Here is a 23,586-nt window from a genome sequence, read left to right as displayed (position 1 = left end):
TTACTGTTGGTTTTCACATCTGGTAAAGATCTTTGCAAAATCTCAATTGCTTATCTAATTGCTTTTGAAATGTTGCAAATAAGTTAAAACAATGAAAGAAAGAATACAACATTGTTTATTTTAATAAGATAATTCTTGAATTGACCAGATCTAGCAAGAAACTTCTCATATTTAGAAGAATTTGCTTACATTTCAGAAACCTCCTTGAATCTTTCAGAATGTTCTACCAGACACTTTTAGAATTTTCTAGAACATTTTAGAACATTCTTTTCCATGTAAACATTTCCAGAATATTCCAAAACTTTCTACAATACAGTGAAAACATGTAAAGTATCAAGAATTTTCTAGAACCTACGAGAATTTTCTAGAATGATTCAGAATATTCTAAAGTAGGTTCAAGAATATTATAGAAAGATTGAGAACATTCTGGAACACATACTAGAAAGACTACGAATATTCTAGAGTACTGCTTGACAATATAAAAGTAGGGGTTTGCAGACCACCAATCAGTTCTACTTTAACTGCCTGAGAAGACATATCACAAGAGGTGAAATTGCATCAAAAGGCTGCAATCATTCTCCAAATGCATTCTGCTACATATGTGGTCAATTCATCGACAAAAACAAAGAAGTTCTCTGTGACAGCATCTGGAAAAATGGAGAGATTTAGCTATTTGGGGTGAAAAATCATTCTAAGAGCCACAAAAGCAAAGTCTGACAGGAATAAACATGTTTTACTATTTTCCAATGAAAAGAGTTGGAAAATAACACTTGCTTGTCAAAGACAAAAATCATGTTACATAGTGATAGGTTGATCACTAACATTATGCAATGACAACCATGAATCTACAGTATTTAATCCTGCCCATGATATTTGATAGACACTTCACTGAGATTTGCTTAACATTATTTTCCATATTACAAAGAGCAAGCAAAATAAAATGAGGTTATAAGAATCTATTTAATACTGAATACTATGTAACTTGAAGTACACAAAATTGACATTTTTTTGATATTTATTTATTTATTTTTTTTATTTTTTTTTACATAAGTGGGTCAATGGCCAAAGGAAACAAAACTTGAAAAAAAAATCCCACTTAGGTACCAGTCCCAAAAGAGATATCAAGATAATTATTGAAAACTGAAGGATAAGTGTCTTGAAACCTCCCTCTAGAAAGAGTTGAAGTCATAGGAAGGAGGAAATACAGAAGTAGGTAGAGAGTTCCAGAGTTTACCAGAGAACAGCCTAAGCAAGATTAGAGGTTAGGAAAAGGTCAAGAATGTTGGGTGTCTCTCCAAGACGGTCAGGAATATGAGTAGGGTGTTGCACCAGTTACTCTTGGTTGTGGAGGATAGCAAAGTTAAAGGCTAGTTCATCAGGATAGTCAGTTAAGGGAAAGGAAAGCCAAAGCTGGTGATGAACATTGAGGTCTCCAAGAATGGAGACACTTAAACTGCATAAGTTTATCCTACCTGATAAAGTGACTGGGCATAGTACATGCGGTACTCCTCAATGTCAGGGAAGAGGAGCATGAGGTGTTCATAGCAGTTAGCAGCATTGACAAAGTCTTGCATGTAGAAATAACAGTAGGCGAGGAGAGACAATGCAGCTCGGGACTGAAATATGTAATTATTTTCTTGTTAATGCTCAGGCAAAAGGGTGTAATATATATCTTTTGAAATTTTCTCTTTTCTCAACCTTTGCAGACCAATATTCATCTATAAAAGAAACATCCAATCAATATAAATATTTTATATTAAATTGTTTAGAGATGATTTGTGAAGTTATAAAGATCAAACTCAACACCCTAAAAGATGGTTTGTTTACCTGAAGAGAATGTAAGAGAATGAGATGAAAAAAACATACATATAAGATTGATGCTGCAGAGAGAGAGAGAGAGAGAGAGAGAGAGAGAGAGAGAGAGAGAGAGAGAGAGAGAGAGAGAGAGAGAGAGAGAGAGAGAGAGAGAGAGAGAGAGAGAGAGAGAGAGAGAGAGAGAGAGAGAGAGAGAGAGAGAGAGAGAGAGAGAGAGAGAGAGAGAGAGAGAGAGAGAGAGAGAGAGAGAGAGAGAGAGAGAGAGAGAGAGAGAGAGAGAGAGAGAGAGAGAGAGAGAGAGAGAGAGAGAGAGAGAGAGAGAGAGAGAGAGAGAGAGAGAGAGAGAGAGAGAGAGAGAGAGAGAGAGAGAGAGAGAGAGAGAGAGAGAGAGAGAGAGAGAGAGAGAGAGAGAGAGAGAGAGAGAGAGAGAGAGAGAGAGAGAGAGAGAGAGAGAGAGAGAGAGAGAGAGAGAGAGAGAGAGAGAGAGAGAGAGAGAGAGAGAGAGAGAGAGAGAGAGAGAGAGAGAGAGAGAGAGAGAGAGAGAGAGAGAGAGAGAGAGAGAGAGAGAGAGAGAGAGAGAGAGAGAGAGAGAGAGAGAGAGAGAGAGAGAGAGAGAGAGAGAGAGAGAGAGAGAGAGAGAGAGAGAGAGAGAGAGAGAGAGAGAGAGAGAGAGAGAGAGAGAGAGAGAGAGAGAGAGAGAGAGAGAGAGAGAGAGAGAGAGAGAGAGAGAGAGAGAGAGAGAGAGAGAGAGAGAGAGAGAGAGAGAGAGAGAGAGAGAGAGAGAGAGAGAGAGAGAGAGAGAGAGAGAGAGAGAGAGAGAGAGAGAGAGAGAGAGAGAGAGAGAGAGAGAGAGAGAGAGAGAGAGAGAGAGAGAGAGAGAGAGAGAGAGAGAGAGAGAGAGAGAGAGAGTGTTTTCAGGAACATCTATAAGTAAACATAAGTAAAGTTTAGACAAATTATTTACAGTCTATGGAATAACTTGAATGTGACATCTCAAATATATATCTTAAAATGTAAGTATTAACTGCACCTAACTTTTTTTTTAAGTATACCAGTAAACAGTTCCACATAAAAACACCTTTAGAAATTAAGATAAACAGATATTCATGATAATTTTGTTCCAGAATGTCAGCATGACTACCAATTATGGTGACACAGAAGTAATATTTTTAGTAACCTATAAGATAATGGAGTAACTACTTAAGAAATAGAGAAGGTGTCTTAAAAAGACAAGAGCCCATTTCATGATGTCTCACTCTGCAAGTGTGAAAACAAGCCTTAAGGCAGGAAAGAGATCAGATCTGATTGTCTAACAACTATAACTTATTTTAGCAAAATGTATTTAAACCAATACTTACTACACATATATGTACTGTACATATATAAATACATCATATATCAACAAGGATGAATTACTTAATATTCAATTGTTTTACATTAGTGAATAAGTAATAATGTGTAATAGTAAAATAATAAATTTCATCAAATAATTTGTTTAAAGAATGTCCCATCAGTGAGAATAAGTTTGTTTACAAGCTTTAGCCATGATGGCAAAAGTACTTCATTATATAAAGTTTATTACTGTATGTGTTAGCAGTTATCATAAAAAAATGCATGTTAGAGGTAGCCTATATCTTGATATATAGCATAATTCAGTAGATATGAGATATGCAGTGACATCCAATATGTATCAATAAACTCAACACTGTGTAATCAAATGATGCTTGGAAAACATATGCAGTCACTGTAAATTTTTGAATTCTGTATAATGTACAGATAAGAAAGCAATTTCTGAATGAAGAGACCTGTTATCTTGTCTAGAAATGTTAACCCAGGTCAAGAAGCTTAGTGGTGAAAGGCAGCTCTTACAGGTGTGTGTTTGCTGTTGTGCTGCAGTAAGGAGCAAGTGCAGCCATGCAAATGCACTCAGGTCACAATTACGAACAAAACCATTTCTCAGTTACAACTTACTGTTGTCTTGTTGAAGACATAAATTGTGGTCCATCAGATGAAAATACACACATACATGAATATTATGATCAGATTAAATGTGTTTTCTATATACATCATTTATACAAATTCCTAATGGATATGGAAGAGTAAATGTATATCTACGAGGTACTGGAAGCACACAGGGAAATAATCAAATATTCTTGGTGATATGTATGAAAGTGCAATATCCTTAGTCATTTATTAATTCACACCTGGATAGGACTCAATGATGTGGCTCAGAATCTGCACTGTATGAAAATACAACACTTTACTCACACTTGGATAGGACTCAATGATATGGTTCAGAATCTGCACTGCTTCACTATATCGTTGTTCCTTTATCTGAAAAAATAAAAAATAAATAAATAAATAAATAAAATAAAATAAAATAAAATAAAAGACACGGATCACACATTCACTTTTTTTTTTGGTGTGTGTGTGTGTGTGTGTGTGTGTGTGTGTGTGTGTGTGTGTGTGTGTGTGTGTGTGTGTGTGTGTGTGTGTGTGTGTGTGTGTGTGTGTGTGTGTGTGTGTGACACTTATTGGTGAGGGGCTGTGGGGAGTCACTGTGGGTTCATAAACCTACTGTGGAGAACATACTCGTACTGTGGAGCTGTGGGCTGAGAAGAGAAGAGAAGAGAAGAGAAGAGAAGAGAGAGAGAGAGAGAGAGAGAGAGAGAGAGAGAGAGAGAGAGAGAGAGAGAGAGAGAGAGAGAGAGAGAGAGAGAGAGAGAGAGAGAGAGAGAGAGAGAGAGAGAGAGAGAGAGAAGAAGAGAGAGATGAGAGAGATAGAGAGAGAGACCAAGGAGGAAAGCTCTTCATGAGCTATATTATCACTTTATAATGTTGTATAATGAGATTTAAAACAATTGGAATTAAGGTATATGCATGTCATTTAAATAAGAAATAATGGACATGTGAAAGCCTACCAACAAAACAATACATCTAGATCTACCTTTCACTGATCTTTGTCTCATTAATTTTCTCCATTACAAAAATTGTCATTATGTGTGAAATGACACAAAAGAGCCGCAGTATAAAGAAGATAACATTATTTAAAATAACTTGAAATGTATGATGTAATCCTTGATAATACTTGACCTTTCTTGAGCTTTAAGTAACTCATAATACTTATTTATTATCATTTTATGACTTTCAAATACTAAATGAACAGTTATGACTATGTAACAATACTTATAATGAGAAAAAATATTCAATCAGCAATGCATGGTCTACAAAGGAAATGATTAAATATCTCCTTAGAGTATAACTGGCATGACAGCAGAGAGTATTAATCCTACTTGCTGTAGGTTAAACAGAGAGAGAGAGAGAGAGAGAGAGAGAGAGAGAGAGAGAGAGAGAGAGAGAGAGAGAGAGAGAGAGAGAGAGAGAGAGAGAGAGAGAGAGAGAGAGAGAGAGAGAGAATCTCACCCCTTTCTCTTGGACCTTATTTAGTTAGTTTTCCTTCTTTGCACTACAATAACACTCACCATGGAATATATGGTCTTTGTATACTCCCCATCTCGAATCTGAATATTTTGAAGCATCATTTTCCCTGCCACGGTGGATTACTTGTATGGCAACCTGCTATTCTGGAAGAAATGGCAAATCCTTAGAAAATAACTACTATTACTACTACTATTGTTTAGTTTAAGGTAACAAATTAACCTTTGCAGTTTTGTTTTGTATCTACTTATTTTAGCTAACTCAAATTACTTACTGCACACAATACTTTGGTTTGAGTTTTTCTGTCAAAATGTAAGAGACATACCTATCAATAAAAGTGGATTGAATGGGCCTAGTAGACAGTGTTTCACAATGACGAAGAAGAATTATAATGGATTGCCTCGAGTAAATGCTGGTAAGCAGAAGTTGTGGTCGGTCCAGTTTCTGTCGGCATGGGGAATAATGTGGTGCAAACAAACCGTTGCCATGGTTACCAGAGCGCGCTATGCTTCGGCACCTTCGGTGTTATTTTAATCAAGTGTTACACATAAATACCCTTCCTAGAAGGTTACATTTTTTTTTAACAAGTAGAGTGCTGCTCTGCTTGTTTGGTACCGCACAAGGAATCTACATTTTATACCTTACTTGGTATCACAATGCTGTCATAGCAGCCACCTAAGCGACACCAAATGGTGATCAAGAATCCATATTTGTATCGTTTTCACTTAAATTATCAAATAACGAGCTGTCAGAAGGTCTTTATTTGTCTATCGATTACTGAAAAATATGTTAGGAAATAGTATGTGGTACTCTACGGCGACAATCCGGGAGTGAACACCACGGTGTAGGGTCATCGGGAGCTTCAGCACTTGATGTTAGGCAGTTCATATTTTCCGTTACTCCTATCAATCTGCAGCGCTGACTATCATCCTCAATATATGGCGTCGCCTAGGCATACTAACATCATAAGCAGGAATTTTATCACTTTAAATTTAGATGAATTTATAATTATATAATTTATAATTCATCTAAAACAAGTGAGAAGAGTGAAAGAAAGATAGGAATACCATCATCTCACCATGATCAGTGTCTATAGAATACAGTATTCTATGAATACTGTATTCTATAGACCATGGTGTACAGCAAGTTTGCGAATCTACTTAAAAATATTAAAACTACTACTACTGCTACTACTACTACTACTACTACTACTAAAAAAAAAAATAATAATAATGTTCACCAAGATATCAAACAAACAGGCTATATTTAATTTGTGAATAAGACGAAAATAACAATCTGGTTAAAATATTGACTGATAAGATAATTCAAAGATAATTTTAAAATAAATAAACCAGAAGCACAAGGTAATATAAAGTTTCAACGGTAGTGTTGAAAAATCGTCTCCTAAACAGGCATTATAGATCAAAGCCACGGCCATATAGCTACCGACTGGAATGCTTAAATCATTGAGAACTGGGTGTCGTCCAAATTTAAAAGCACCAGTGGGAGGCACCAAAAAAAAACCTCAATTGCGCCTGCGTGATCCGGGAGTGAGACTTAAATATGTGGGCGGAGCTGAAGTAAGCAAAGCAGGCTGTTCACGCAGGAAACCTCAAACACTATATTTTCCTCATGACTGAATGAGCTGGACCGCCTCGTTACGCAGCTGAGATGAGTCGCCTCATCCTAGTGGCTGGTATTCTGGGTTTCTTTGCTGGTGAGTTGCGAGCCTAAAATAATGTTCTACAAATGGTATTCAAAGACCTCATTCTTAAAGAGTTTGAAATCTTATTTCGGTCACTTTTAGTAGTCTCTAGGGGAAATTTTTATGTTCTCATGATTCATTGATAACATGATAAAGATTCTGCATTATCAATGGAAAATTATTAATGAGAACCAGAATAACCACCTCTTACCTTTGCAAGCACCCTCTATAAGAGTAAAAATACGGAACCTGTTTTATTTGGTAAGCGAATATTTTTTTTTTTTTTTTTTTTTTTTTTTTTTTTTTTTTTTTTTGTAGGGGCTGTACACGGACTGCGGGTGTTAAATTGTGTAGCAAACTCAGACCCTATGGCTGGAGCAGGGGCCAGGCTTGTGTCACCTGGCATGTACACAGGTACCGACTTCACAGCGTGCATCAAGTTCCAGTTCAAGAGGCTGGCCAGAACCAACGTTGTGATGAGGATAGACAGTGGCATTATAAGGCCACTGCTTCAGTTGGGTGAGAATGCCATTTATGCAAGGGTTGAACTTACGTACACTTTAAGGACTGCTTGAATATATTGTTTCATCCTATTTTCTAACCATGGTTGTACAGTATAGTTAAATCTCTCTCTCTCTCTCTCTCTCTCTCTCTCTCTCTCTCTCTCTCTCTCTCTCTCTCTCAGAAGTGAGAGCGGAGACGCTCCGCGTTGCATTTGCCTATCAGTTCCGCTTCTTGCCTGTACTTGACCCTTGGCTGCGGCCTCATCGCTGGTACTTGACTTGTATTACTCACAACAACAAGGATAATTTAATTACCGCATATCTAGACGGCAAGACAGTCGGAGAGGTTGAACTGACAAAGACTGACCCAAAGTGGGCTAGCGAACTCACTGTGGGCTACATGGACCCATCGTGGTATCCTGGCATTTCCTTTATCGGAAACGTGACTCAATTTAATCTTTGGAATCGTACCTTGACCTTCGAGGAGTTACTGGCACTAGGGAAATGCCAGGAAGCGCAAGAGGGTAACGCGATAGCTTGGAGTCGTGCTGAGTGGGAAGTAAATAAGGTTATAGAATACAATGTTGATCCTCAAGATTTGTGTTATCGTGATCCACCGCTCACCTTCCAAGTGTTCAAGGCCATGGGATATTCCGAAGGTTCTTATTTGTGTAAAGCTATTGGAGGAGTTTTAAGGACACCTCCTACTATTGACGAGGTAGCAAGAACTTATCTCATGACACAGGAGTCTCGGCCACACTGCCCACTCTTGTGGGCAGGAGTAACGGACCGAGACCTGGAAGGTAACTGGACGTTTAGCCATAATGGAATGCCTGCTGACGACTTGCCTTGGGCCTTTGATGAGCCAAATGGCATTATTTATGAGAACTGTGGCGGCATGGACGTGGACGGCTTGATAGACGACGGATGCACATCGAAGAGATGCGTGCCGTGCAACGTAGCGGAAGAGGTGAGTTTCACGTTGCGCGGATCGTGTGAAGAATTCGCTCACAATACGAATTACATGATGAAGACTGAAAAAGACAACAGGGTGTTTATTGGTTATGGTGACTTCCTTATCTACCATAATGGGAGTCGCTGGTTGTGGATGAACAACGTCACCAATGCATTTATAGCCGAGATGGTGCCTGCGCATTATGACTACCCAGTAGGAAGGCAACAATGGCTACTACACTATCCTGTGTGTGGCAAGAAACCAGGCACTATACGGCCTTTTTTGCTCACTGTTTGTGAAAACGGACAGTTCACCTGTGACGATGGCACGTGCGTGGCCTTGTACCAACGATGTAACTTGCAGTATGATTGTCAGGACAACAGTGACGAAGCGCAGTACCGCATGATTCGTCTGCCTTTGGACTACAAGGTGTGTGACTAAAGTAATTTAACAAGGAATTGTTCAACTTGTCTTTAAATTCGTAGAATAATATGTATTACTTATATTTTCATCCTCATTTACCGTTTCCCTCGTCGTTCTGCAGAGTACAACGGCCCCGAGTCCCGAAAACGGAGATGCAGGACCACTTAGAGTGAAGACAGAGGTGACACTTGAGAACATCCAAGTAGATACTCCTAATATGGTGCTCAAAGTAGGCTTCAATTTTTCATTTTCTTGGATGGAATCTCGTGTCGTCTACATCAACCTGAAGGCCGACTTAGGGTGAATCATTATTGTGTGTTACATCACATATCTCGAAACACTGTCATGCACGATAGAATATAGAAGGATGATGTTGAATCACCAAGGCAAGGTGGCTAAATATGAGTGTTCACATTACAGACTAAACCAGGTGGACAGCAACCCGACGGGGTTGTGGTACCCTCAGGTGACCTTTACTAACTCAGTGGAAAACGAAATCACCGTCATCGACAAGCACACTCGCACAAACGTTCTCAGGCACACTAGGAACATCGGCAGTGATCCTTCCCTCGCCCAGGAAGGTTAGTGGTTCATGGCCCACGTGGTTCAAGGATTGCTGCAGGATGGGTTCAGATTTTGTCATGATGTCTACCTGTCAAATTATGGACAGAGAGAGAGAGAGAGAGAGAGAGAGAGAGAGAGAGAGAGAGAGAGAGAGAGAGAGAGAGAGAGAGAGAGAGAGAGAGAGAGAGAGAGAGAGACCAGTGAAAGGCTTAAAACAGACTAATGCGAAGTGTTCAAATAGTATATACAAGAGTCTCAAAACAAAAGATGGCTGTATGTGATGTAGTTAGAATTCATAACATTTAGAGCATTTAGTGCTACCTGGGCAGGATAGTCATTTAACGATGCTGCTACTGTCTTCTTTTATTTCGTGCTCTACATCCACCCATTTAATAATTGCACGTTTCTAAAGTAAGTAGATATAGTTACTAATAGATACCACACAATCTTCTCGTCTGAGTAATGACGTGAAGCGAGCGGTGGTAGGCTTAACAACTCACAGACGTCTCCCTCAGTGCTGCTGTACCCAGGGTGGGGCAACCCACTTGTCAGTTACCGCAAATACCTCATCTCCTTCACGTGCGACTTCGACCTCACCAGGTACCCCTTTGATCACCAGAGTTGCCTCCTGCTCTTCAAGCTCTCCTCCGCCGCCCGTGACAACATCAGGTGCACCATCTAGTTCACTGGTTACAAAATTGTTTTTTTTTAGTTGCGACCCAAATTATAATTTTTGTCTAATGTAGCGACCCTAAGTGCGTGTACATGTTGTGTTAATTACCAATCATTTTGATGTGTTACACTTATGTATAATTTACCTATAATTTCTGAGACCGTGCAGCGATCCTCAGAAACATCCTAGTGGCCCTCATTTTAGTCGCAACCATGGGTATGGGAATCACAGAATGAAAATAAGCTTACCGATAAGGGCGCTCAGATAGTTATCAGCTGAGAGTGTAGCGGCTGTAGTGCTGAGCCATTCTATTTATATACTTGATGGCTGTCAGTGATAAAGAAATGATAGTGATTGTAATAAATGTACCATCCAGGTTGTTTATCTTTTTCACTACGTGGCAAAATACGTTTATTTATTATTTATTTTTTTTTGTCGCCAGGTGGGATAGAGAAACCAGCTGGGTGAGGTACAAAGGAAGCCACCTGCTGCTGGAATACACGGTGGGCGAGGTCACCATCGTCAGTGACAGCAGTGATGATGAGAACGGCATTCTTAAGGTTTTATTTATTTATTTTTCAAGTCACGCCATTCCCTTTAGATCTGCCATTTTCACTATATGCTTTACTTTTATACTTTATGATTGTTCTACTGGGTTTCTTTGTAAATTAAACAAACCACTTGCACGGCTCACAGGTACGCGTCCCTCTTTCCCGTCGCTTCGGGTACGCGATCATTAACATCTATCTGCCCTCGCTCATCATGGCCATCGTGGGATACTTGACCCTCTTCTTCCTCACAGATAACTTTGAGGTGCCGGTGATGACATCCCTCACTACGCTTCTCGTCCTCGCTACCATCTCCAATCAGGTTTGTAGATGTCACTGATGCTTGAAGACAGTGGTATTTCAAAATATGTTTTTCGCTATATTATTTTTTTATGAACATAGTAAAACTATTCGAACAATGTTTGAAACAGACTCGTTTTTTTTTTTTTTTTAAATAAAGGTCATGTACTTTCCACAACGATTGCTCCGAAGCGACTCAGCAATGTTATTTACATTAACGAGAACGGCACATTATTCATAGCCAGTTATACAATATTAAGAGAAATGATAATTTAGATTAAACTAATTGTACAAATCTACACCTTGGACAAAACTTTCACCACTTTGTTAATATACGTATTCCCATACAAATACCCTGCTGACAAAAAAAAAAAAAAAAAGTGTCAAAAGAATTTGGTGGATGATATTACACGCTGACTGCGTGCGCGTGTGTTTTAACAATATCATTCACAGTGTGCATTTAATTTAGATTAAATTAATTGTACAAATGTACACCTTGGACAAAACTTTCGCCACTTTGTTAATATACGTATTCCCATACCCTGCTGACGAAAAAAAGTGTAAAAAGAATTTGGTAGATGATATTACACGCTGATTGTGTGCGTGTGTTTTAACAATATCATTCACAGTGTGCATGAAGATAAACAAGCTATCACCTTCCCACTGGTTCCTTGCTTCCCACAGGTGGCCACATCTCTCCCAAAATCATCTAATTTCAAGCTTGTGGACGTGTGGCTCCTTTTTTGCATCTCCTCAAACTTCCTCATAATCGTCTTTCACATCATCATAGACCTCCTTCAGTTCGCGGAGGCCCAGGAGTCAGGAAGAGGGGACGTCGCGATGGTGTCTAGGATCGGGCAAATGACACAAAGCAACACACACACTCCCGTCACTAAAGACCTGCTGCGGCCCTCCAAGGCTATTCAACGTTTCCGTAGTTTTCCTTATACAAATACCAGATTCGGGTGGCCGCCGAAGGGCAAGGACATTCTTTCAGTTGCAGCCAAGGGAAGGATGAGGCCAAAGATTCGTCTGACTATGGTAGGGATGAAAAAATTTGGACGGATCTTCGTGGCGTTCGTGTTTGTGGTATTCAACGTCACCTATTGGCTGGCGGCTTACACTACGCTCTAGGTTTCTTCGACAAGTTGATTTTTCACTGCATGAGTACTTCACTTGGTTTATCACTGCATTCATTCCGTTTTCAGTGTTTTTGTCTCCTTTAAATTTTGTGATCAGTCCGGCGTTTTCTTATTGCATGTAGATAAGTACTTAGAATACTTAGAATGCAAGGCAAGGAAAGAGAAGTATCATAAGGTGGAACAGCATCGTATATTGTTTCGTAATACCAATGCTATGGAAAATAGATAGATAAATAAATAAATACAAATTAATTGACTGCTATAAATTTGGACCATAACGAGGTCATGGGACGCACAATAGCACGGCGTAACGTAAGTTTATCTGCTATTTCAAACATGACCAAGGAAGAAGATATAAAACATGTATGGCTTGAATTCGTTCTTTATTTTGAGTATATGAAAGTTTTAGTATTCTTCCAATCACATGGAATGAAAGAATATATATATATATATATATATATATATATATATATATATATATATATATATATATATATATATATATATATATATATATATATATATATATATATATATATATATATATATATATATATATATATATATATATATATATATATATATATATATATATATATATATATATATATATATATATATATATATATATATATATATATATATATATATATATATATATATATATATATATATATATATATATATATATATATATATATATATATATATATAATGGATATATCGATTTTTGTGTTTGCTTGCACTGCAATGTTGTGTGTCGTAAGTGTCTACAGAATATATATTGTGTTAGCTGTTGTGGTGTAGTTTTCTTGTCTCATTATCACATGTGTGTGTGTGTTTGTGTGTGTTCTGGAGTACATGTGGAACCAAATTTTATGATCTCTCAAGATAATCAAAGAAAAATAAAGTGCCTCTTCTAGAGACGAGCAAGACTCAGAAGAGGAGGTACCGCCCTAGGAGATGACAACACTGAGAGGCTCGCCAAGATGCGCGCTGAGTCTGATGGTCAGCACCTCTACATCCTCGCTGAACGTCCAGTCAGATTCAGAAAGGCTGGCACCGTTCACCGTGATGGCTGTCGGGTTGCTTGAAGCGCCATAGATGCTGATAACTTCAAATTTGAGTCCTACCACCACATCCTCTCCATGTTTGATGAATGACGTGAGCTCATTCTGAGGAACCAAGGAATACACCATAAAGAGATAAGAGAAAAAAATAAAAACCCACAGAAAAAGAGGCATTTCCTGTGAAGTAATTGAAGAGTCAAGTGACTCACAAGCCCAAGAAGCATGGCAATATAATCCTTGCAGGATAAATAAGACGCTTTCTTCCTCCTCAAAGACCAGAAGAAATACCATTCATAGCGACGTAAGCTTTATGCCACTGTTGTAACACATGGGGATCCTTGAATACCCAATACTTACGCCGACGTACTGCAGCTTGCACATGTAACTCTCTCCCATGCTGTGCTCCCCGTCGCCACTGTCCCAGAAGATCTCACCAAACGCCTCACCAGAAGCGTCCAGCGCCACTGTCAGGCCAAAGGGGTTTTGTCGGCTGTTGAGTTACAACCGAACGTGTTGTGAATTATGAGAATAATAATAATAATAATAATAATAATAATAATAATAATAATAATAATAATAATATTAATAATTACTGTCAGGTACGCGACAACGCACGATCGTTATAACATACAACTGCAATAGCGCACTGAAATTTAATATTTAATTGGAATAACGAGCCAAAACTGGCATAATGAACTCATCACTTGTGCGAGCACTGGAATTTTGATAGATATTTAATTGAAATAACGAACCAAAACTGGTAAGACGAACTTGCCATTCGTGCGACCACTGAAATTTTCATAAGGATTTAATCGGAATAACAAACTAAAACTTGCAAGACTAACTCATCAGCTGTACGAGCTGCTGCTCACCTATCCGCCGCCTGTCCCTTCCTCCCTTTTTTTCTTTCCTCTCCCTTCTTTCATCTTGTCTCACATCTCTTTCCCTATCACTTATATAGGAGGGACACCGGCCAAGGGAAACAAAAATTTAATAAAAGAAAAAAAACACTGAGATGACGGTCCTGAATAGGGTCCGAAGTGGTAGTAAAAAACTGAAGGATAGGTGTCTAGAAACCTCCTTCTTGAAGGAGTTCAAGTCATAGGAAAGTGGAAATACAGAAGCAGGAAAGGAGTTCCAGAGTTTACCAGAGAAAGGGATGAACGATTGGGAATACTGGTTAGCTCTTGTATTAAAGAGGTGGACATAATAGAGGTGAGAGAAGAAGAAAGTCTTGTGCAGTGAGGCCGCAGGAGGAGGGGAGGTATGCAGTTAGCAAGATCAGAAGAGCAGTTAGCATGAAAATAGTGGTAGAAGATAGCAAGAGGTGCAACATTCCAGTGATGAGAAAGAGGCTGAAGACAGTCAGTTAGAGGAAAGGAGTTGATAAGATGAAAAGCTTTTGATTCCACCCTGTCTAAAAGAGCGGTATGAGTGGAATCCCCCAGACATGTGAAGCATACTCCATACATGGACAGATAAGGCCCTTGTACAGAGTTAGCAGCTGGGGAGAGGGGTGACAAAAACTGGCGGAGACGTCTCAGAACACCTAACTTCATAGAAGCTGTTTTAGCTAGAGATGAGATGTGAAATTTCCAGTTTAGATTATAAGAAAAGGACAGACCGAGGATGATCAGTGTAGAAGAGGGGGCCAACTGAGTGTCAATGAAGAAGAGGGGATAGCCGTCTGGAAGGTTGTGTCGAGTTGATAGATGGAGGAATTGAGTTTTTGAGGCATTGAACAATACTAAGTTTACTCTGCCCCAATCAGAAATTTTAGAAGGATTGGAAGTCATGCGTTCTGTGGCTTCCCTGTGTGAACTGTTTACTTCCTGAAGGATTAGACATCTGTGAAAAGATGTGGAAAAGTGCAGGGTGGTATCTTCAGCTTAGTAGTGGACAGGGCAAGAAGTTTGGTTTAAAAGATCATTGATGAATAATAGGAAAAGAGTGGGTGACAAGACAGAACCCTGAGGAACATCAATGTTAATGAATTTAGGAGAAGAACAGTGACCGTCTACTGCAGCAGCAACAGAACGGTCAGGAAGTAACTTGAGATGAAGTTATAGAGAGAGAAGGACAGAAGCTGTAGGAGGGAAGTTTGGGAATCAAAGCGTTGTGCCAGACTCTATCAAAAGCTTTTGATAGAGTCTAAGGCAACAGCAAAAGTTTCACCAAAATTCCTAAAAGAAAATGACCAAGACTCAGTAGGGAAAGCCAGAAAATCACCAGTAGAGTTGCCTTGACGGAACCCATACTGGCGATCAAATAAAAGGTTGTGAAGTGATAGATGTTTAAGAATCTTCCTGTTGAAGATAGATTAAAAAACTTTAGATAGGCAGGAAATTAAAGTAATAGGATTGTAGCTTGAGAGATTAGAACGGTCACCCTTTTTAGGAACAGGCTGAATATCGGCAAACTTTCAGCAAGAAGGAAAGGTGAATGTTGACAGACAAAGTTGATAGAGTTTGACTAGGCAAGGTGCGATCACAGAGGCACAGTTTCGGAGAACAATAGGAGGAACCCCATCAGGTCCATAAGCCTTCCGAGGGTTTAGGCCAGCGAGGGCAAGGAAAACACCATTGAGAAGAATTTTAATAGCATGAAGTAGTCAGAGGGTGGAGGAGAGGGAGGAACAAGCCTTGAATCGTCCAAGGTAGAGTTTTTAGCAAAGGTCTGAGCGAAGAGTTCAGGTTTAGAGATAGATGTGGTAGCAGTGGTGCCAACTAGTTGAAATAAAGGAGGGAAAGAAGAAGCAAAGTTATTGGAGGTGTTTTTTGGCTAGATGCCAGAAGTCACGAGGGGAGTTAGATCTTGAAAGATTTTGACATTATCTATTAATGAAGGAGTTTCTGGCTAGTTGGAGAACAGACTTGGCATGGTTCTGGGCAGAAATATAAAGTGCATGAAATTCTGGTGATGGAAGGCTCAAGTACCTTTTGTGGGACACCTCTCTATCATGTATAGCACAAGAACAGACTGTGTTAAACCAAGATTTGGAAGGTTTAGGTCGAGAAAAAGAGTGAGGGATCTACGCCTCCATGCCAGACACTGTCACCTCTGTTATGCGCTCGGCACACAGAGACAGATCTCTGTCACGGAAGTAGTCATTCCAAGGAAAATCAGCAAAATACCTCCTCAGGTCCCCCCAACTAGCAGAGGCAAAACGCCAGAGGCACCTTCGTTTAGAGGGGTCCTGAGGAGGGATTGAAGCGATAGGACAAGATACAGATATGAGATTGTGATCGGAGGAGCCCAACAGAGGAGAGGGTAACAGCATAAGCAGAAGGATTAGAGGTTAGGAAAAAAGGTCAAGAATGTTAGGCGTATCTCCAAGACGATCAGGAATACGAGTAGGATGTTGCACCAATTGCTCTTGGTCATGGAGGATGGCAAAGTTAAAAGCTAGTTCACTAGGATCGTCAGTAAAGGGAGAGGAAAGCCAAAGCTGGTGGTGAACATTGAAGTCTCCAAGAATGGAGATCTCCGCAAAAGGGAAGAGAGTCAGAATGTGCTCCACTTTGGAAGTTAAGTAGTCAAAGAATTTCTTATAGTCAGAGGAGTTAGGTGAGAGGTATACAACACAGATAAATTTAGTTTGAGAGTAACTCTGTAGTCGTAGCCAGATGGTGGAAAACTCAGAAAATTCAAGAGTGTGGGCACAAGATCAGGTTAAGCCATTGCGCACATAGATGCAACAGCCAGCTTTGGATCGCAAATTAGGATAGAGAAAGTAGGAGGGAACAGAAAAGGGGCTACTGTCAGTTGCCTCAGACACCTGTGTTTCAGTGAGGAAAAGATGAGGTTTATTAGAAGAGAGGTGATGTTCTACAGATTAAAAATTAGATCTAAGACCGTGAATGTTGCAGAGATTAATAAAGAAAAAGTTGAGGGGGGGTGTCAAGACACTTAAGGTCGATACCAAAAGAGCAGTCCGACCTGGGGGATTCCGAGGCTGGTGTAGGAGTCGCCATGATTTTGAATTTTGAGTGAAGGGTGTGTGTGTGCGTAATTAGGTGCTTGTAGTTTTGTGTGAAGGAAGAAAGTTGTCTTTAGAGGGCAGGCTGTGACTGCCCCCTTGTATTGTGAGACACAAAGAGAAACGTTCAGTGAGGTCACAGCTGGATTTAATGATAAGTTCACAGCACTCCCTGATCCATTGCTTTAGACCTCACTGGAAGTAATTATCGTTTCGGCAGGTGCCTACTGCCTCCTCCTGCTAATCTATCAGAGATAAGGGACTAGGAACTAGGGACTGGCTCTCTCTCTCCCCCTCATTCATTTTATGTCATTTTCGTTTTATCCTTTCTCACTCTTTCTCACTCTCGTATACGTAATTCCATTTTCATTCTCAGTCAATCTCATTCTATTTAGCAATCCTGAGGATTGTCCTTACTTTCAAAGAGAGAGAGAGAGAGAGAGAGAGAGAGAGAGAGAGAGAGAGAGAGAGAGAGAGAGAGAGAGAGAGAGAGAGAGAGAGAGAGAGAGAGAGAGAGAGACGGCTCCGACTTATGCGGTTTACTGTATGCATATGCGTGACGCCGACAGTAAGTAAAATCTGACCTGTATTCGTCAAAGCAGCGCGAAACTTGGGATGGTAAGAATGTTAGGACTAGGTGTGAAACTCGGGAGGGTACTGTATATAACTGTTGTGTCATCTCAGATGCAGATGTACTTATTTTGATGCATTTTTTTTCGGGAACTGTGGAAATTTTTTTTTATATTATTTTCTGGTTCCCTGGAACTAATTAATTTTCTCCCATAGATTCTTCGGTCGCCATAACGCAAATTTGCCATAAGTAATGCTACATTGGAACGAATCATGTTCGTTGTCGGGTACCCTACTGTATAATGGTAAAAATATATGTAATAATAGTAATTATGATAACAGCAATTACAACAATAATAATAATGATAATGATGATGACGATGATGATGATGATGATGGTGATAACAATGATGATAATAATAATAATAATAATAATAATAATAATAATAATAATAATAATGATAATAATAATAATAATAATAATAATAATAATAATAATAATAATAATAATAATAATAATAATGATAATAATAATAATAATAATAATAATAATAATAATAATAATAATAATAATAATAATAATAATAATAATGATGATGAATAAATAAAATGACTGATGGATGGAATAAAGAAAATAAGAAGATAATGCAAGCATGTTGAATTGTAATAGAAGAGCGAGAGAAAACAGAAACTCTTAAGTGAAAAGAATATGATGAGAGAGAGAGAGAGAGAGAGAGAGAGAGAGAGAGAGAGAGAGAGAGAGAGAGAGAGAGAGAGAGAGAGAGAGAGAGAGAGAGAGGTGAGGAGAAGAGGAAATTTCTTTGGGGATCACCTGTCCACGGTGTTGATGGAAGGTTCCTGGAAGGGGAGGATGACGCCCCCACGCACGTACAGCGGGATGACCTCAAGGGGCGCGTCTATACTGTGAGTGGCGGGGCCTGTGGCTGCCAGACTCCCCTCCAGCAGGTTGTACCACTTGCCCTGGCCAGGAGAGGAAGGGAGGGGAGTGTGTGAACGTGGTAATGGTGGTGGTGGTGGTAGTGGTGGTGGTGGTTGAAAGTGTGGTTGTGGTGCATTTGATACCAAAAAACTGCACGTGATTGAATATTGGAGCAGGTTCCAGACAGTACATCACACTGTGATCATAAATACATAAATAATGATAATTTTGCTGCAAGGCATATACCAGGACGAAGTGCAAAGTGTAGTTGTCCTTAAATGAAATAATAAAGTTGGTAATCATGATATTACTTTCTCCTTACCTTTGTGTTTGTCTCGTCTTCTGTATCCTTTAGTGTTTCAGGAAAGACATTTGTTTTTATTTACTTTTTTATTTTTTACAGTTTCTACTCTCTTTCATTTCATATCTTCTTGAATAGCTTCAGTTTTTTGTAGTTGCCTGTCGCTACCTGTTTTGTCCCTTCTCTGTGCCTTAATTGTGTGCCTGTGGATAAACCCCCGCCCCCTTTTTCTGAGAGTATGTGTGTTTGTTACTCACCTGTGGGAAGTACACGTCCCTGGACACGGCGCCCTGCTTGAGAACAGGAGCCACCATCAGTCCATTGCCCCACAAGAACTGGTCGTCAACGTCCCGGGCAACGAGATCGTCAGGGAAAACGTTAAGGAGTGGCCTAATAACCGTGGCTCCGTGCATGTGTGCCTGAGGAGAGAACGAAACGGGCTCAGCAGGTGGAACGGCCTCACATACTCGTTATAGATAGATGTACTCTAGCAGTCCTCCTATTTGAATAGTTCAAGTCGGTGTGGAAGGAGGAGGGATGCTGTATCATACTTATTTCCTTCTGAAACGTTGTGTAATGGATTACAGTCTTGAATTCGGTACAGAACTCATGACGGTTCGTTTCACCTGCCCGGTGAGGGCTTAAAGATCATGCTCGCAAAATGCATGCTAGGATTAAATGTTATTTGACAAAAAAAAAAAAAAAAGTAAATGTCTCTGCGATTTTATATTATGAAAAAAAAAAAAAAAAGTAAAAAAATCATACCGTGTGGAAGAGAGCGTACAGGTAGGGCAAGTATCTGTAGCGGACGCCCAGAATGTAGCGTGAGATCTCTGCCACCTCAGGCCACATGCCAGGATCCTGGTCACTCGTGCCCATTGTGTTGTGATTACGGCTGCCAGTTAAATTAGATTCAATATTTTATTGTTGAAATCAACTACATGTCAACCAACAGAAGGATTGTTATGAAGACACCGTGCATGATTCGGCATCCCCCCCCAGTCCGGAGGTACCATAAATACATATAATAACAGCAATAACAATAGCATTACTAATAAGCATAAGAATAAAATAATGACAATAAAATATTAAAGATAATAATAGTAATGATAATGATAATATTATTATAATATAATATCAGTGTTCACTTTGCTCACTCACTACCTAGCTGGAAGGACTTGGAGTAGGCAGCCTTTACTTATCTAAAGAATAATCAGTTAAAATATTGAAGATAATAATACTAATGATGATGATAATATTATTATAACAAAATGTCAGTGTTCATTTTGTTCACTCACTACCTAGGTTGGAGGAACTTGGGGTAGGCAGCCTTTACTTGTCTAAAGGCTAATGGGTCAGCGAAGTGGTTCACCATGGGAGACATATTGCACATACCAGTTTTCCGAAATTTCTGTAGGTTAACACAGTCCATGATGTAGTGGCGTTAAGTATGTTTATTGCTCACACTACACAGCCCGCACTCAGTACAGAACATTTTTCCAGTGTGGGTCATTATATAGTCATAAGTTGTGACCCCGTCATGGATGTCCTCCTCTGGCTGGTGTATCACCTCCCACATAAATCTGTATCCCATTCGCAATCATGAGTAAGAAGTCTGTAGTTGCCTGCAGGTGTGCATTCCGAGAGCGACGTAATCTGGTGGTTTCTTGTCAGCCAGGTCGCGGTACCGCCTCAAGGACGGCTTCTCATGTGCGCATGCAGTGATGTACTCATAAGCATTGCAATTCTCCACTTCTCGCTTCCTGATAATGTGCTTGAGTTGGGCATTTGAGCTTGTCGGCATGGGTGAAAGCATTTATGCTGATGCTGTTTTAGAGATGATGTGCAATCAGAAGCCATCTGTTGTTTTTCTTTCTTTGTGGAGGGTTTGGTAAAGATCTTGTGAAGAATTTGTCTTCTGTGTCGAGAAATCTGTAGTGCGCTCAGCTGGGCCACTCGTTTCACCCAATTCTCAACTGAACGCTCTCTTTGTGTGGTGCGGATTGCCCGCTCGGGTGACTCAGGCTACCCAAACCGAGGAGGTGGTGCGCTGTGTTGTGATGACGTCACAACAAAAATGCCCGCCCAACCATACTTATATTGGTGTTATACTCGCTCATTTATTGGAGATGACTACAATGCTGTCCGCATACATGTAATGACATGCATTAGTCCGTTCACTTAAGCTAGATTCTTGGCGCCGAAAGCGAGTTTGTAAACTCGCTGATTGGCTGCACAGCTGTCTCGCTAGCACTCACGTAAAGCCACATTTTGCATGCTTGAGTGAGAAATGTTTCTATGTTATATGCCTTAACTCGCTTCATATACGGGATAGCCAGTTTTAGTTGACACCATCAAACTCAGCAGTGACTCTAGAATCAAGATGTATTGAAAAAAACTTGACAAAACAAAAAGGAAAATGGTTATGCGACGACGAATTGAACTGTGAGGATGTTAAAAATTATAACATGTTTTACTTATGCTCCTTATTTTCAACAGTTGTTCATTGAATGCTGAAATATTTCATTAAATTACGTAGGAAAAACTCTCGTGAACACATATTGAAAACACATAATAATTTATAGCAATATATCACTCGCCACAGCAAATCATGGCGGCACGATATATATATATATATATATATATATATATATATATATATATATATATATATATATATATATATATATATATATATATATATATATATATATATATATATATAGATAGATAGATAGATAGATAGATAGATAGATAGATAGATAGATAGATAGATAGATAGATGAATAGATACATAGATAAATAGATATGCATTTTTTTTTTATGTAGGAAGGATACTGGCCAAGGGCAACAAAAATCTAGTAAAAAAAATGCCCACTGAAATGCCAGTCCATAAAAGGGTCAAAGCAGTAGTCAAAAATTGGTGGATAAGTGTCTTGAAACCTCCCTCTTGAAGGAATTCAAGTCATAGGAAGGTGGAAATACAGAAGCAGGCAGGGAGTTCCAGAGTTTACCAGAGAATGGGATGAATGATTGAGAATACTGGTTAACTCTTGCGTTAGAGAGGTGACAGAATAGGGGTGAGAGAAAGAAGAAAGTCTTGTGCAGCGAGGCCGTGGAAGGAGGGGAGGCATGCAGTTAGCAAGATCAGAAGAGCAGTTGGCATGAAAATAGCGGTAGAAGACAACTAGATATGCAACATTGCGGCGGTGAGAGAGGGGCTGAAGACAGTCAGTTAGAGGAGAGGAGTTGATGAGACGAAAAGCTTTTGATTCCACCCTGTCTAGAAGAGCAGTATCAGTGGAACCCCCCCCCAGACATGTGAAGCATACTCCATACATGGACGGATAAGGCCCTTGTACAGAGTTAGCAGCTGAGGGGGTGAGAAAAACTGGCGGAGACGTCTCAGAACACCTAACTTCATAGAAGCTGTTTTAGCTAGAGATGAGATGTGAAGTTTCCAGTTCAGATTATAAGTAAAGGACAGACCGAGGATGTTCAGTGTAGAAGAGGGGGACAGTTGAGTGTCATTGAAGAAGAGGGGATAGTTGTCTGGAAGTTTGTGTCGAGTTGATAGATGGAGGAATTGAGTTTTTGAGGCATTGAACAATACCAAGTTTGCTCTGCCCCAATCAGAAATTTTAGAAAGATCAGAAGTCAGGCGTTCTGTGGCTTCCCTGCGTGATATGTTTACCTCCTGAAGGGTTGGACGTCTATGAAAAGACGTGGAAAAGTGCAGGGTGGTATCATCAGCATAGGAGTGGATAGGACAAGAAGTTTGGTTTAGAAGATCATTAATGAATAATAAGAAGAGAATGGGTGACAGGACAGAACCCTGAGGAACACCACTGTTAATAGATTTAGGAGAAGAACAGTGACCGTCTACCACAGCAGCAATAGAACGGTCAGAAAGGAAACTTCAGATGAAGTTACAGAGAGAAGGATAGAAACCGTAGGAGGGTAGTTTGGAAATCAAAGCTTTGTGCCAGACTCTATCAAAAGCTTTTGATATGTCCAAGGCAACAGCAAAAGTTTCACCAAAGTCTCTAAAAGAGGATGACCAAGACTCAGTAAGGAAAGCCAGAAGATCACCAGTAGAGCGGCCTTGACGGAACCCATACTGGCGATCAGATAGAAGGTTGTGAAGTGATAGATGTTTAAGAATCTTCCTGTTGAGGATAGATTAAAAAACTTTAGATAAACAGGAAATTAAAGCAATAGGACGGTAGTTTGAGGGATTAGAGCGGTCACCCTTTTTAGGAACAGGTTGAATGTAGGCAAACTTCCAGCAAGAAGGAAAGGTAGATGTTGACAGACAGAGCTGAAAGAGTTTGACTAGGCAAGGTGCAAGCACGGAGGCACAGTTTCGGAGAACAATAGGAGGGACCCCATCAGGTCCATAAGCCTTCCGAGGGTTTAGGCCAGCGAGGGCATGGAAAACATCATTGCGAAGAATTTTAATACGTGGCATGAAGTAGTCAGAGGGTGGAGGAGAGGGAGGAACAAGCCCAGAATCGTCCAAGGTGGAGTTTTTAGCAAAGGTTTGAGCTAAGAGTTCAGCTTTAGAAATAGATGTGATAGCAGTGGTGCCATCTGGTTGAAGTAGAGGAGGGAAAGAAGAAGAAGCAAAGTTATTGGAGATATTTTTGGCTAGATGCCA

At 39.7% G+C, this 23,586-nt stretch overlaps 3 protein-coding genes across 4 annotated transcripts in view; 1 reads left to right on the top strand and 2 right to left on the bottom strand.

Moving 5' to 3' along the window:
• Window positions 1-5,974, bottom strand: part of LOC135106416 (intraflagellar transport protein 70A-like) — a 17,565-nt gene extending 11,591 nt beyond the window's left edge. Inside the window, exons 1-4 of one of the 2 annotated variants that reach the window (XM_064015415.1) lie at window positions 5,579-5,974; window positions 5,298-5,394; window positions 4,084-4,149; window positions 1,473-1,616 (exon numbers count right to left, since the gene is read on the bottom strand). In XM_064015415.1, the coding sequence (XP_063871485.1) occupies window positions 1,473-1,616; window positions 4,084-4,149; window positions 5,298-5,357 (270 nt within the window). In that variant the 5' untranslated portion in view covers window positions 5,358-5,394; window positions 5,579-5,974. Of the gene's footprint in view, window positions 1-1,472; window positions 1,617-4,083; window positions 4,150-5,297; window positions 5,400-5,578 lie in introns of both variants that reach the window. The other variant, XM_064015414.1, reaches the window with a different exon arrangement.
• A 1,307-nt stretch (window positions 5,975-7,281) lies between these two features.
• LOC135106163 (gamma-aminobutyric acid receptor subunit beta-like) lies at window positions 7,282-12,491 on the top strand. The gene is made up of 7 exons (XM_064014953.1): window positions 7,282-8,845; window positions 8,961-9,139; window positions 9,260-9,420; window positions 9,919-10,072; window positions 10,519-10,636; window positions 10,773-10,946; window positions 11,609-12,491. Exons 1-7 carry the CDS (start codon window positions 7,862-7,864, stop codon window positions 12,056-12,058), a joined length of 2,220 nt encoding a protein of 739 aa, XP_063871023.1. The 5' UTR covers window positions 7,282-7,861; the 3' UTR covers window positions 12,059-12,491.
• Window positions 12,492-12,870: 379 nt separating this feature from the next.
• LOC135106415 (maltase-glucoamylase-like) overlaps window positions 12,871-23,586 on the bottom strand; it is a 90,190-nt gene continuing 79,474 nt past the window's right edge. Inside the window, exons 15-19 of the mRNA XM_064015413.1 lie at window positions 19,692-19,821; window positions 19,184-19,345; window positions 18,518-18,666; window positions 13,494-13,626; window positions 12,871-13,241 (exon numbers count right to left, since the gene is read on the bottom strand). Coding sequence (XP_063871483.1) covers window positions 13,023-13,241; window positions 13,494-13,626; window positions 18,518-18,666; window positions 19,184-19,345; window positions 19,692-19,821 — 793 coding nt within the window. The 3' untranslated portion in view covers window positions 12,871-13,022. The remainder of the gene's footprint in view (window positions 13,242-13,493; window positions 13,627-18,517; window positions 18,667-19,183; window positions 19,346-19,691; window positions 19,822-23,586) is intronic.

This window comes from Scylla paramamosain, chromosome 13 (assembly GCF_035594125.1).
Source record: "Scylla paramamosain isolate STU-SP2022 chromosome 13, ASM3559412v1, whole genome shotgun sequence".
Taxonomy (NCBI): Eukaryota; Metazoa; Arthropoda; class Malacostraca; order Decapoda; family Portunidae; genus Scylla; species Scylla paramamosain.
Note: the sequence above shows the minus strand (reverse complement) of the source record. Positions and strands in the feature narration are given on the sequence as shown.

Excerpts from the sequence above, each read along its gene's own strand:
- LOC135106163 (XM_064014953.1), top strand. The coding sequence starts at position 7,862 with ATGGACCCATCGTGGTATCCTGGCATTTCCTTTATCGGAAACGTGACT. Across the intron at positions 9,421-9,918 it reads TCCTTCCCTCGCCCAGGAAG|TGCTGCTGTACCCAGGGTGG; the intron begins GTTAGTGGTTCA and ends CGTCTCCCTCAG. Across the intron at positions 10,947-11,608 it reads TCGCTACCATCTCCAATCAG|GTGGCCACATCTCTCCCAAA; the intron begins GTTTGTAGATGT and ends TGCTTCCCACAG.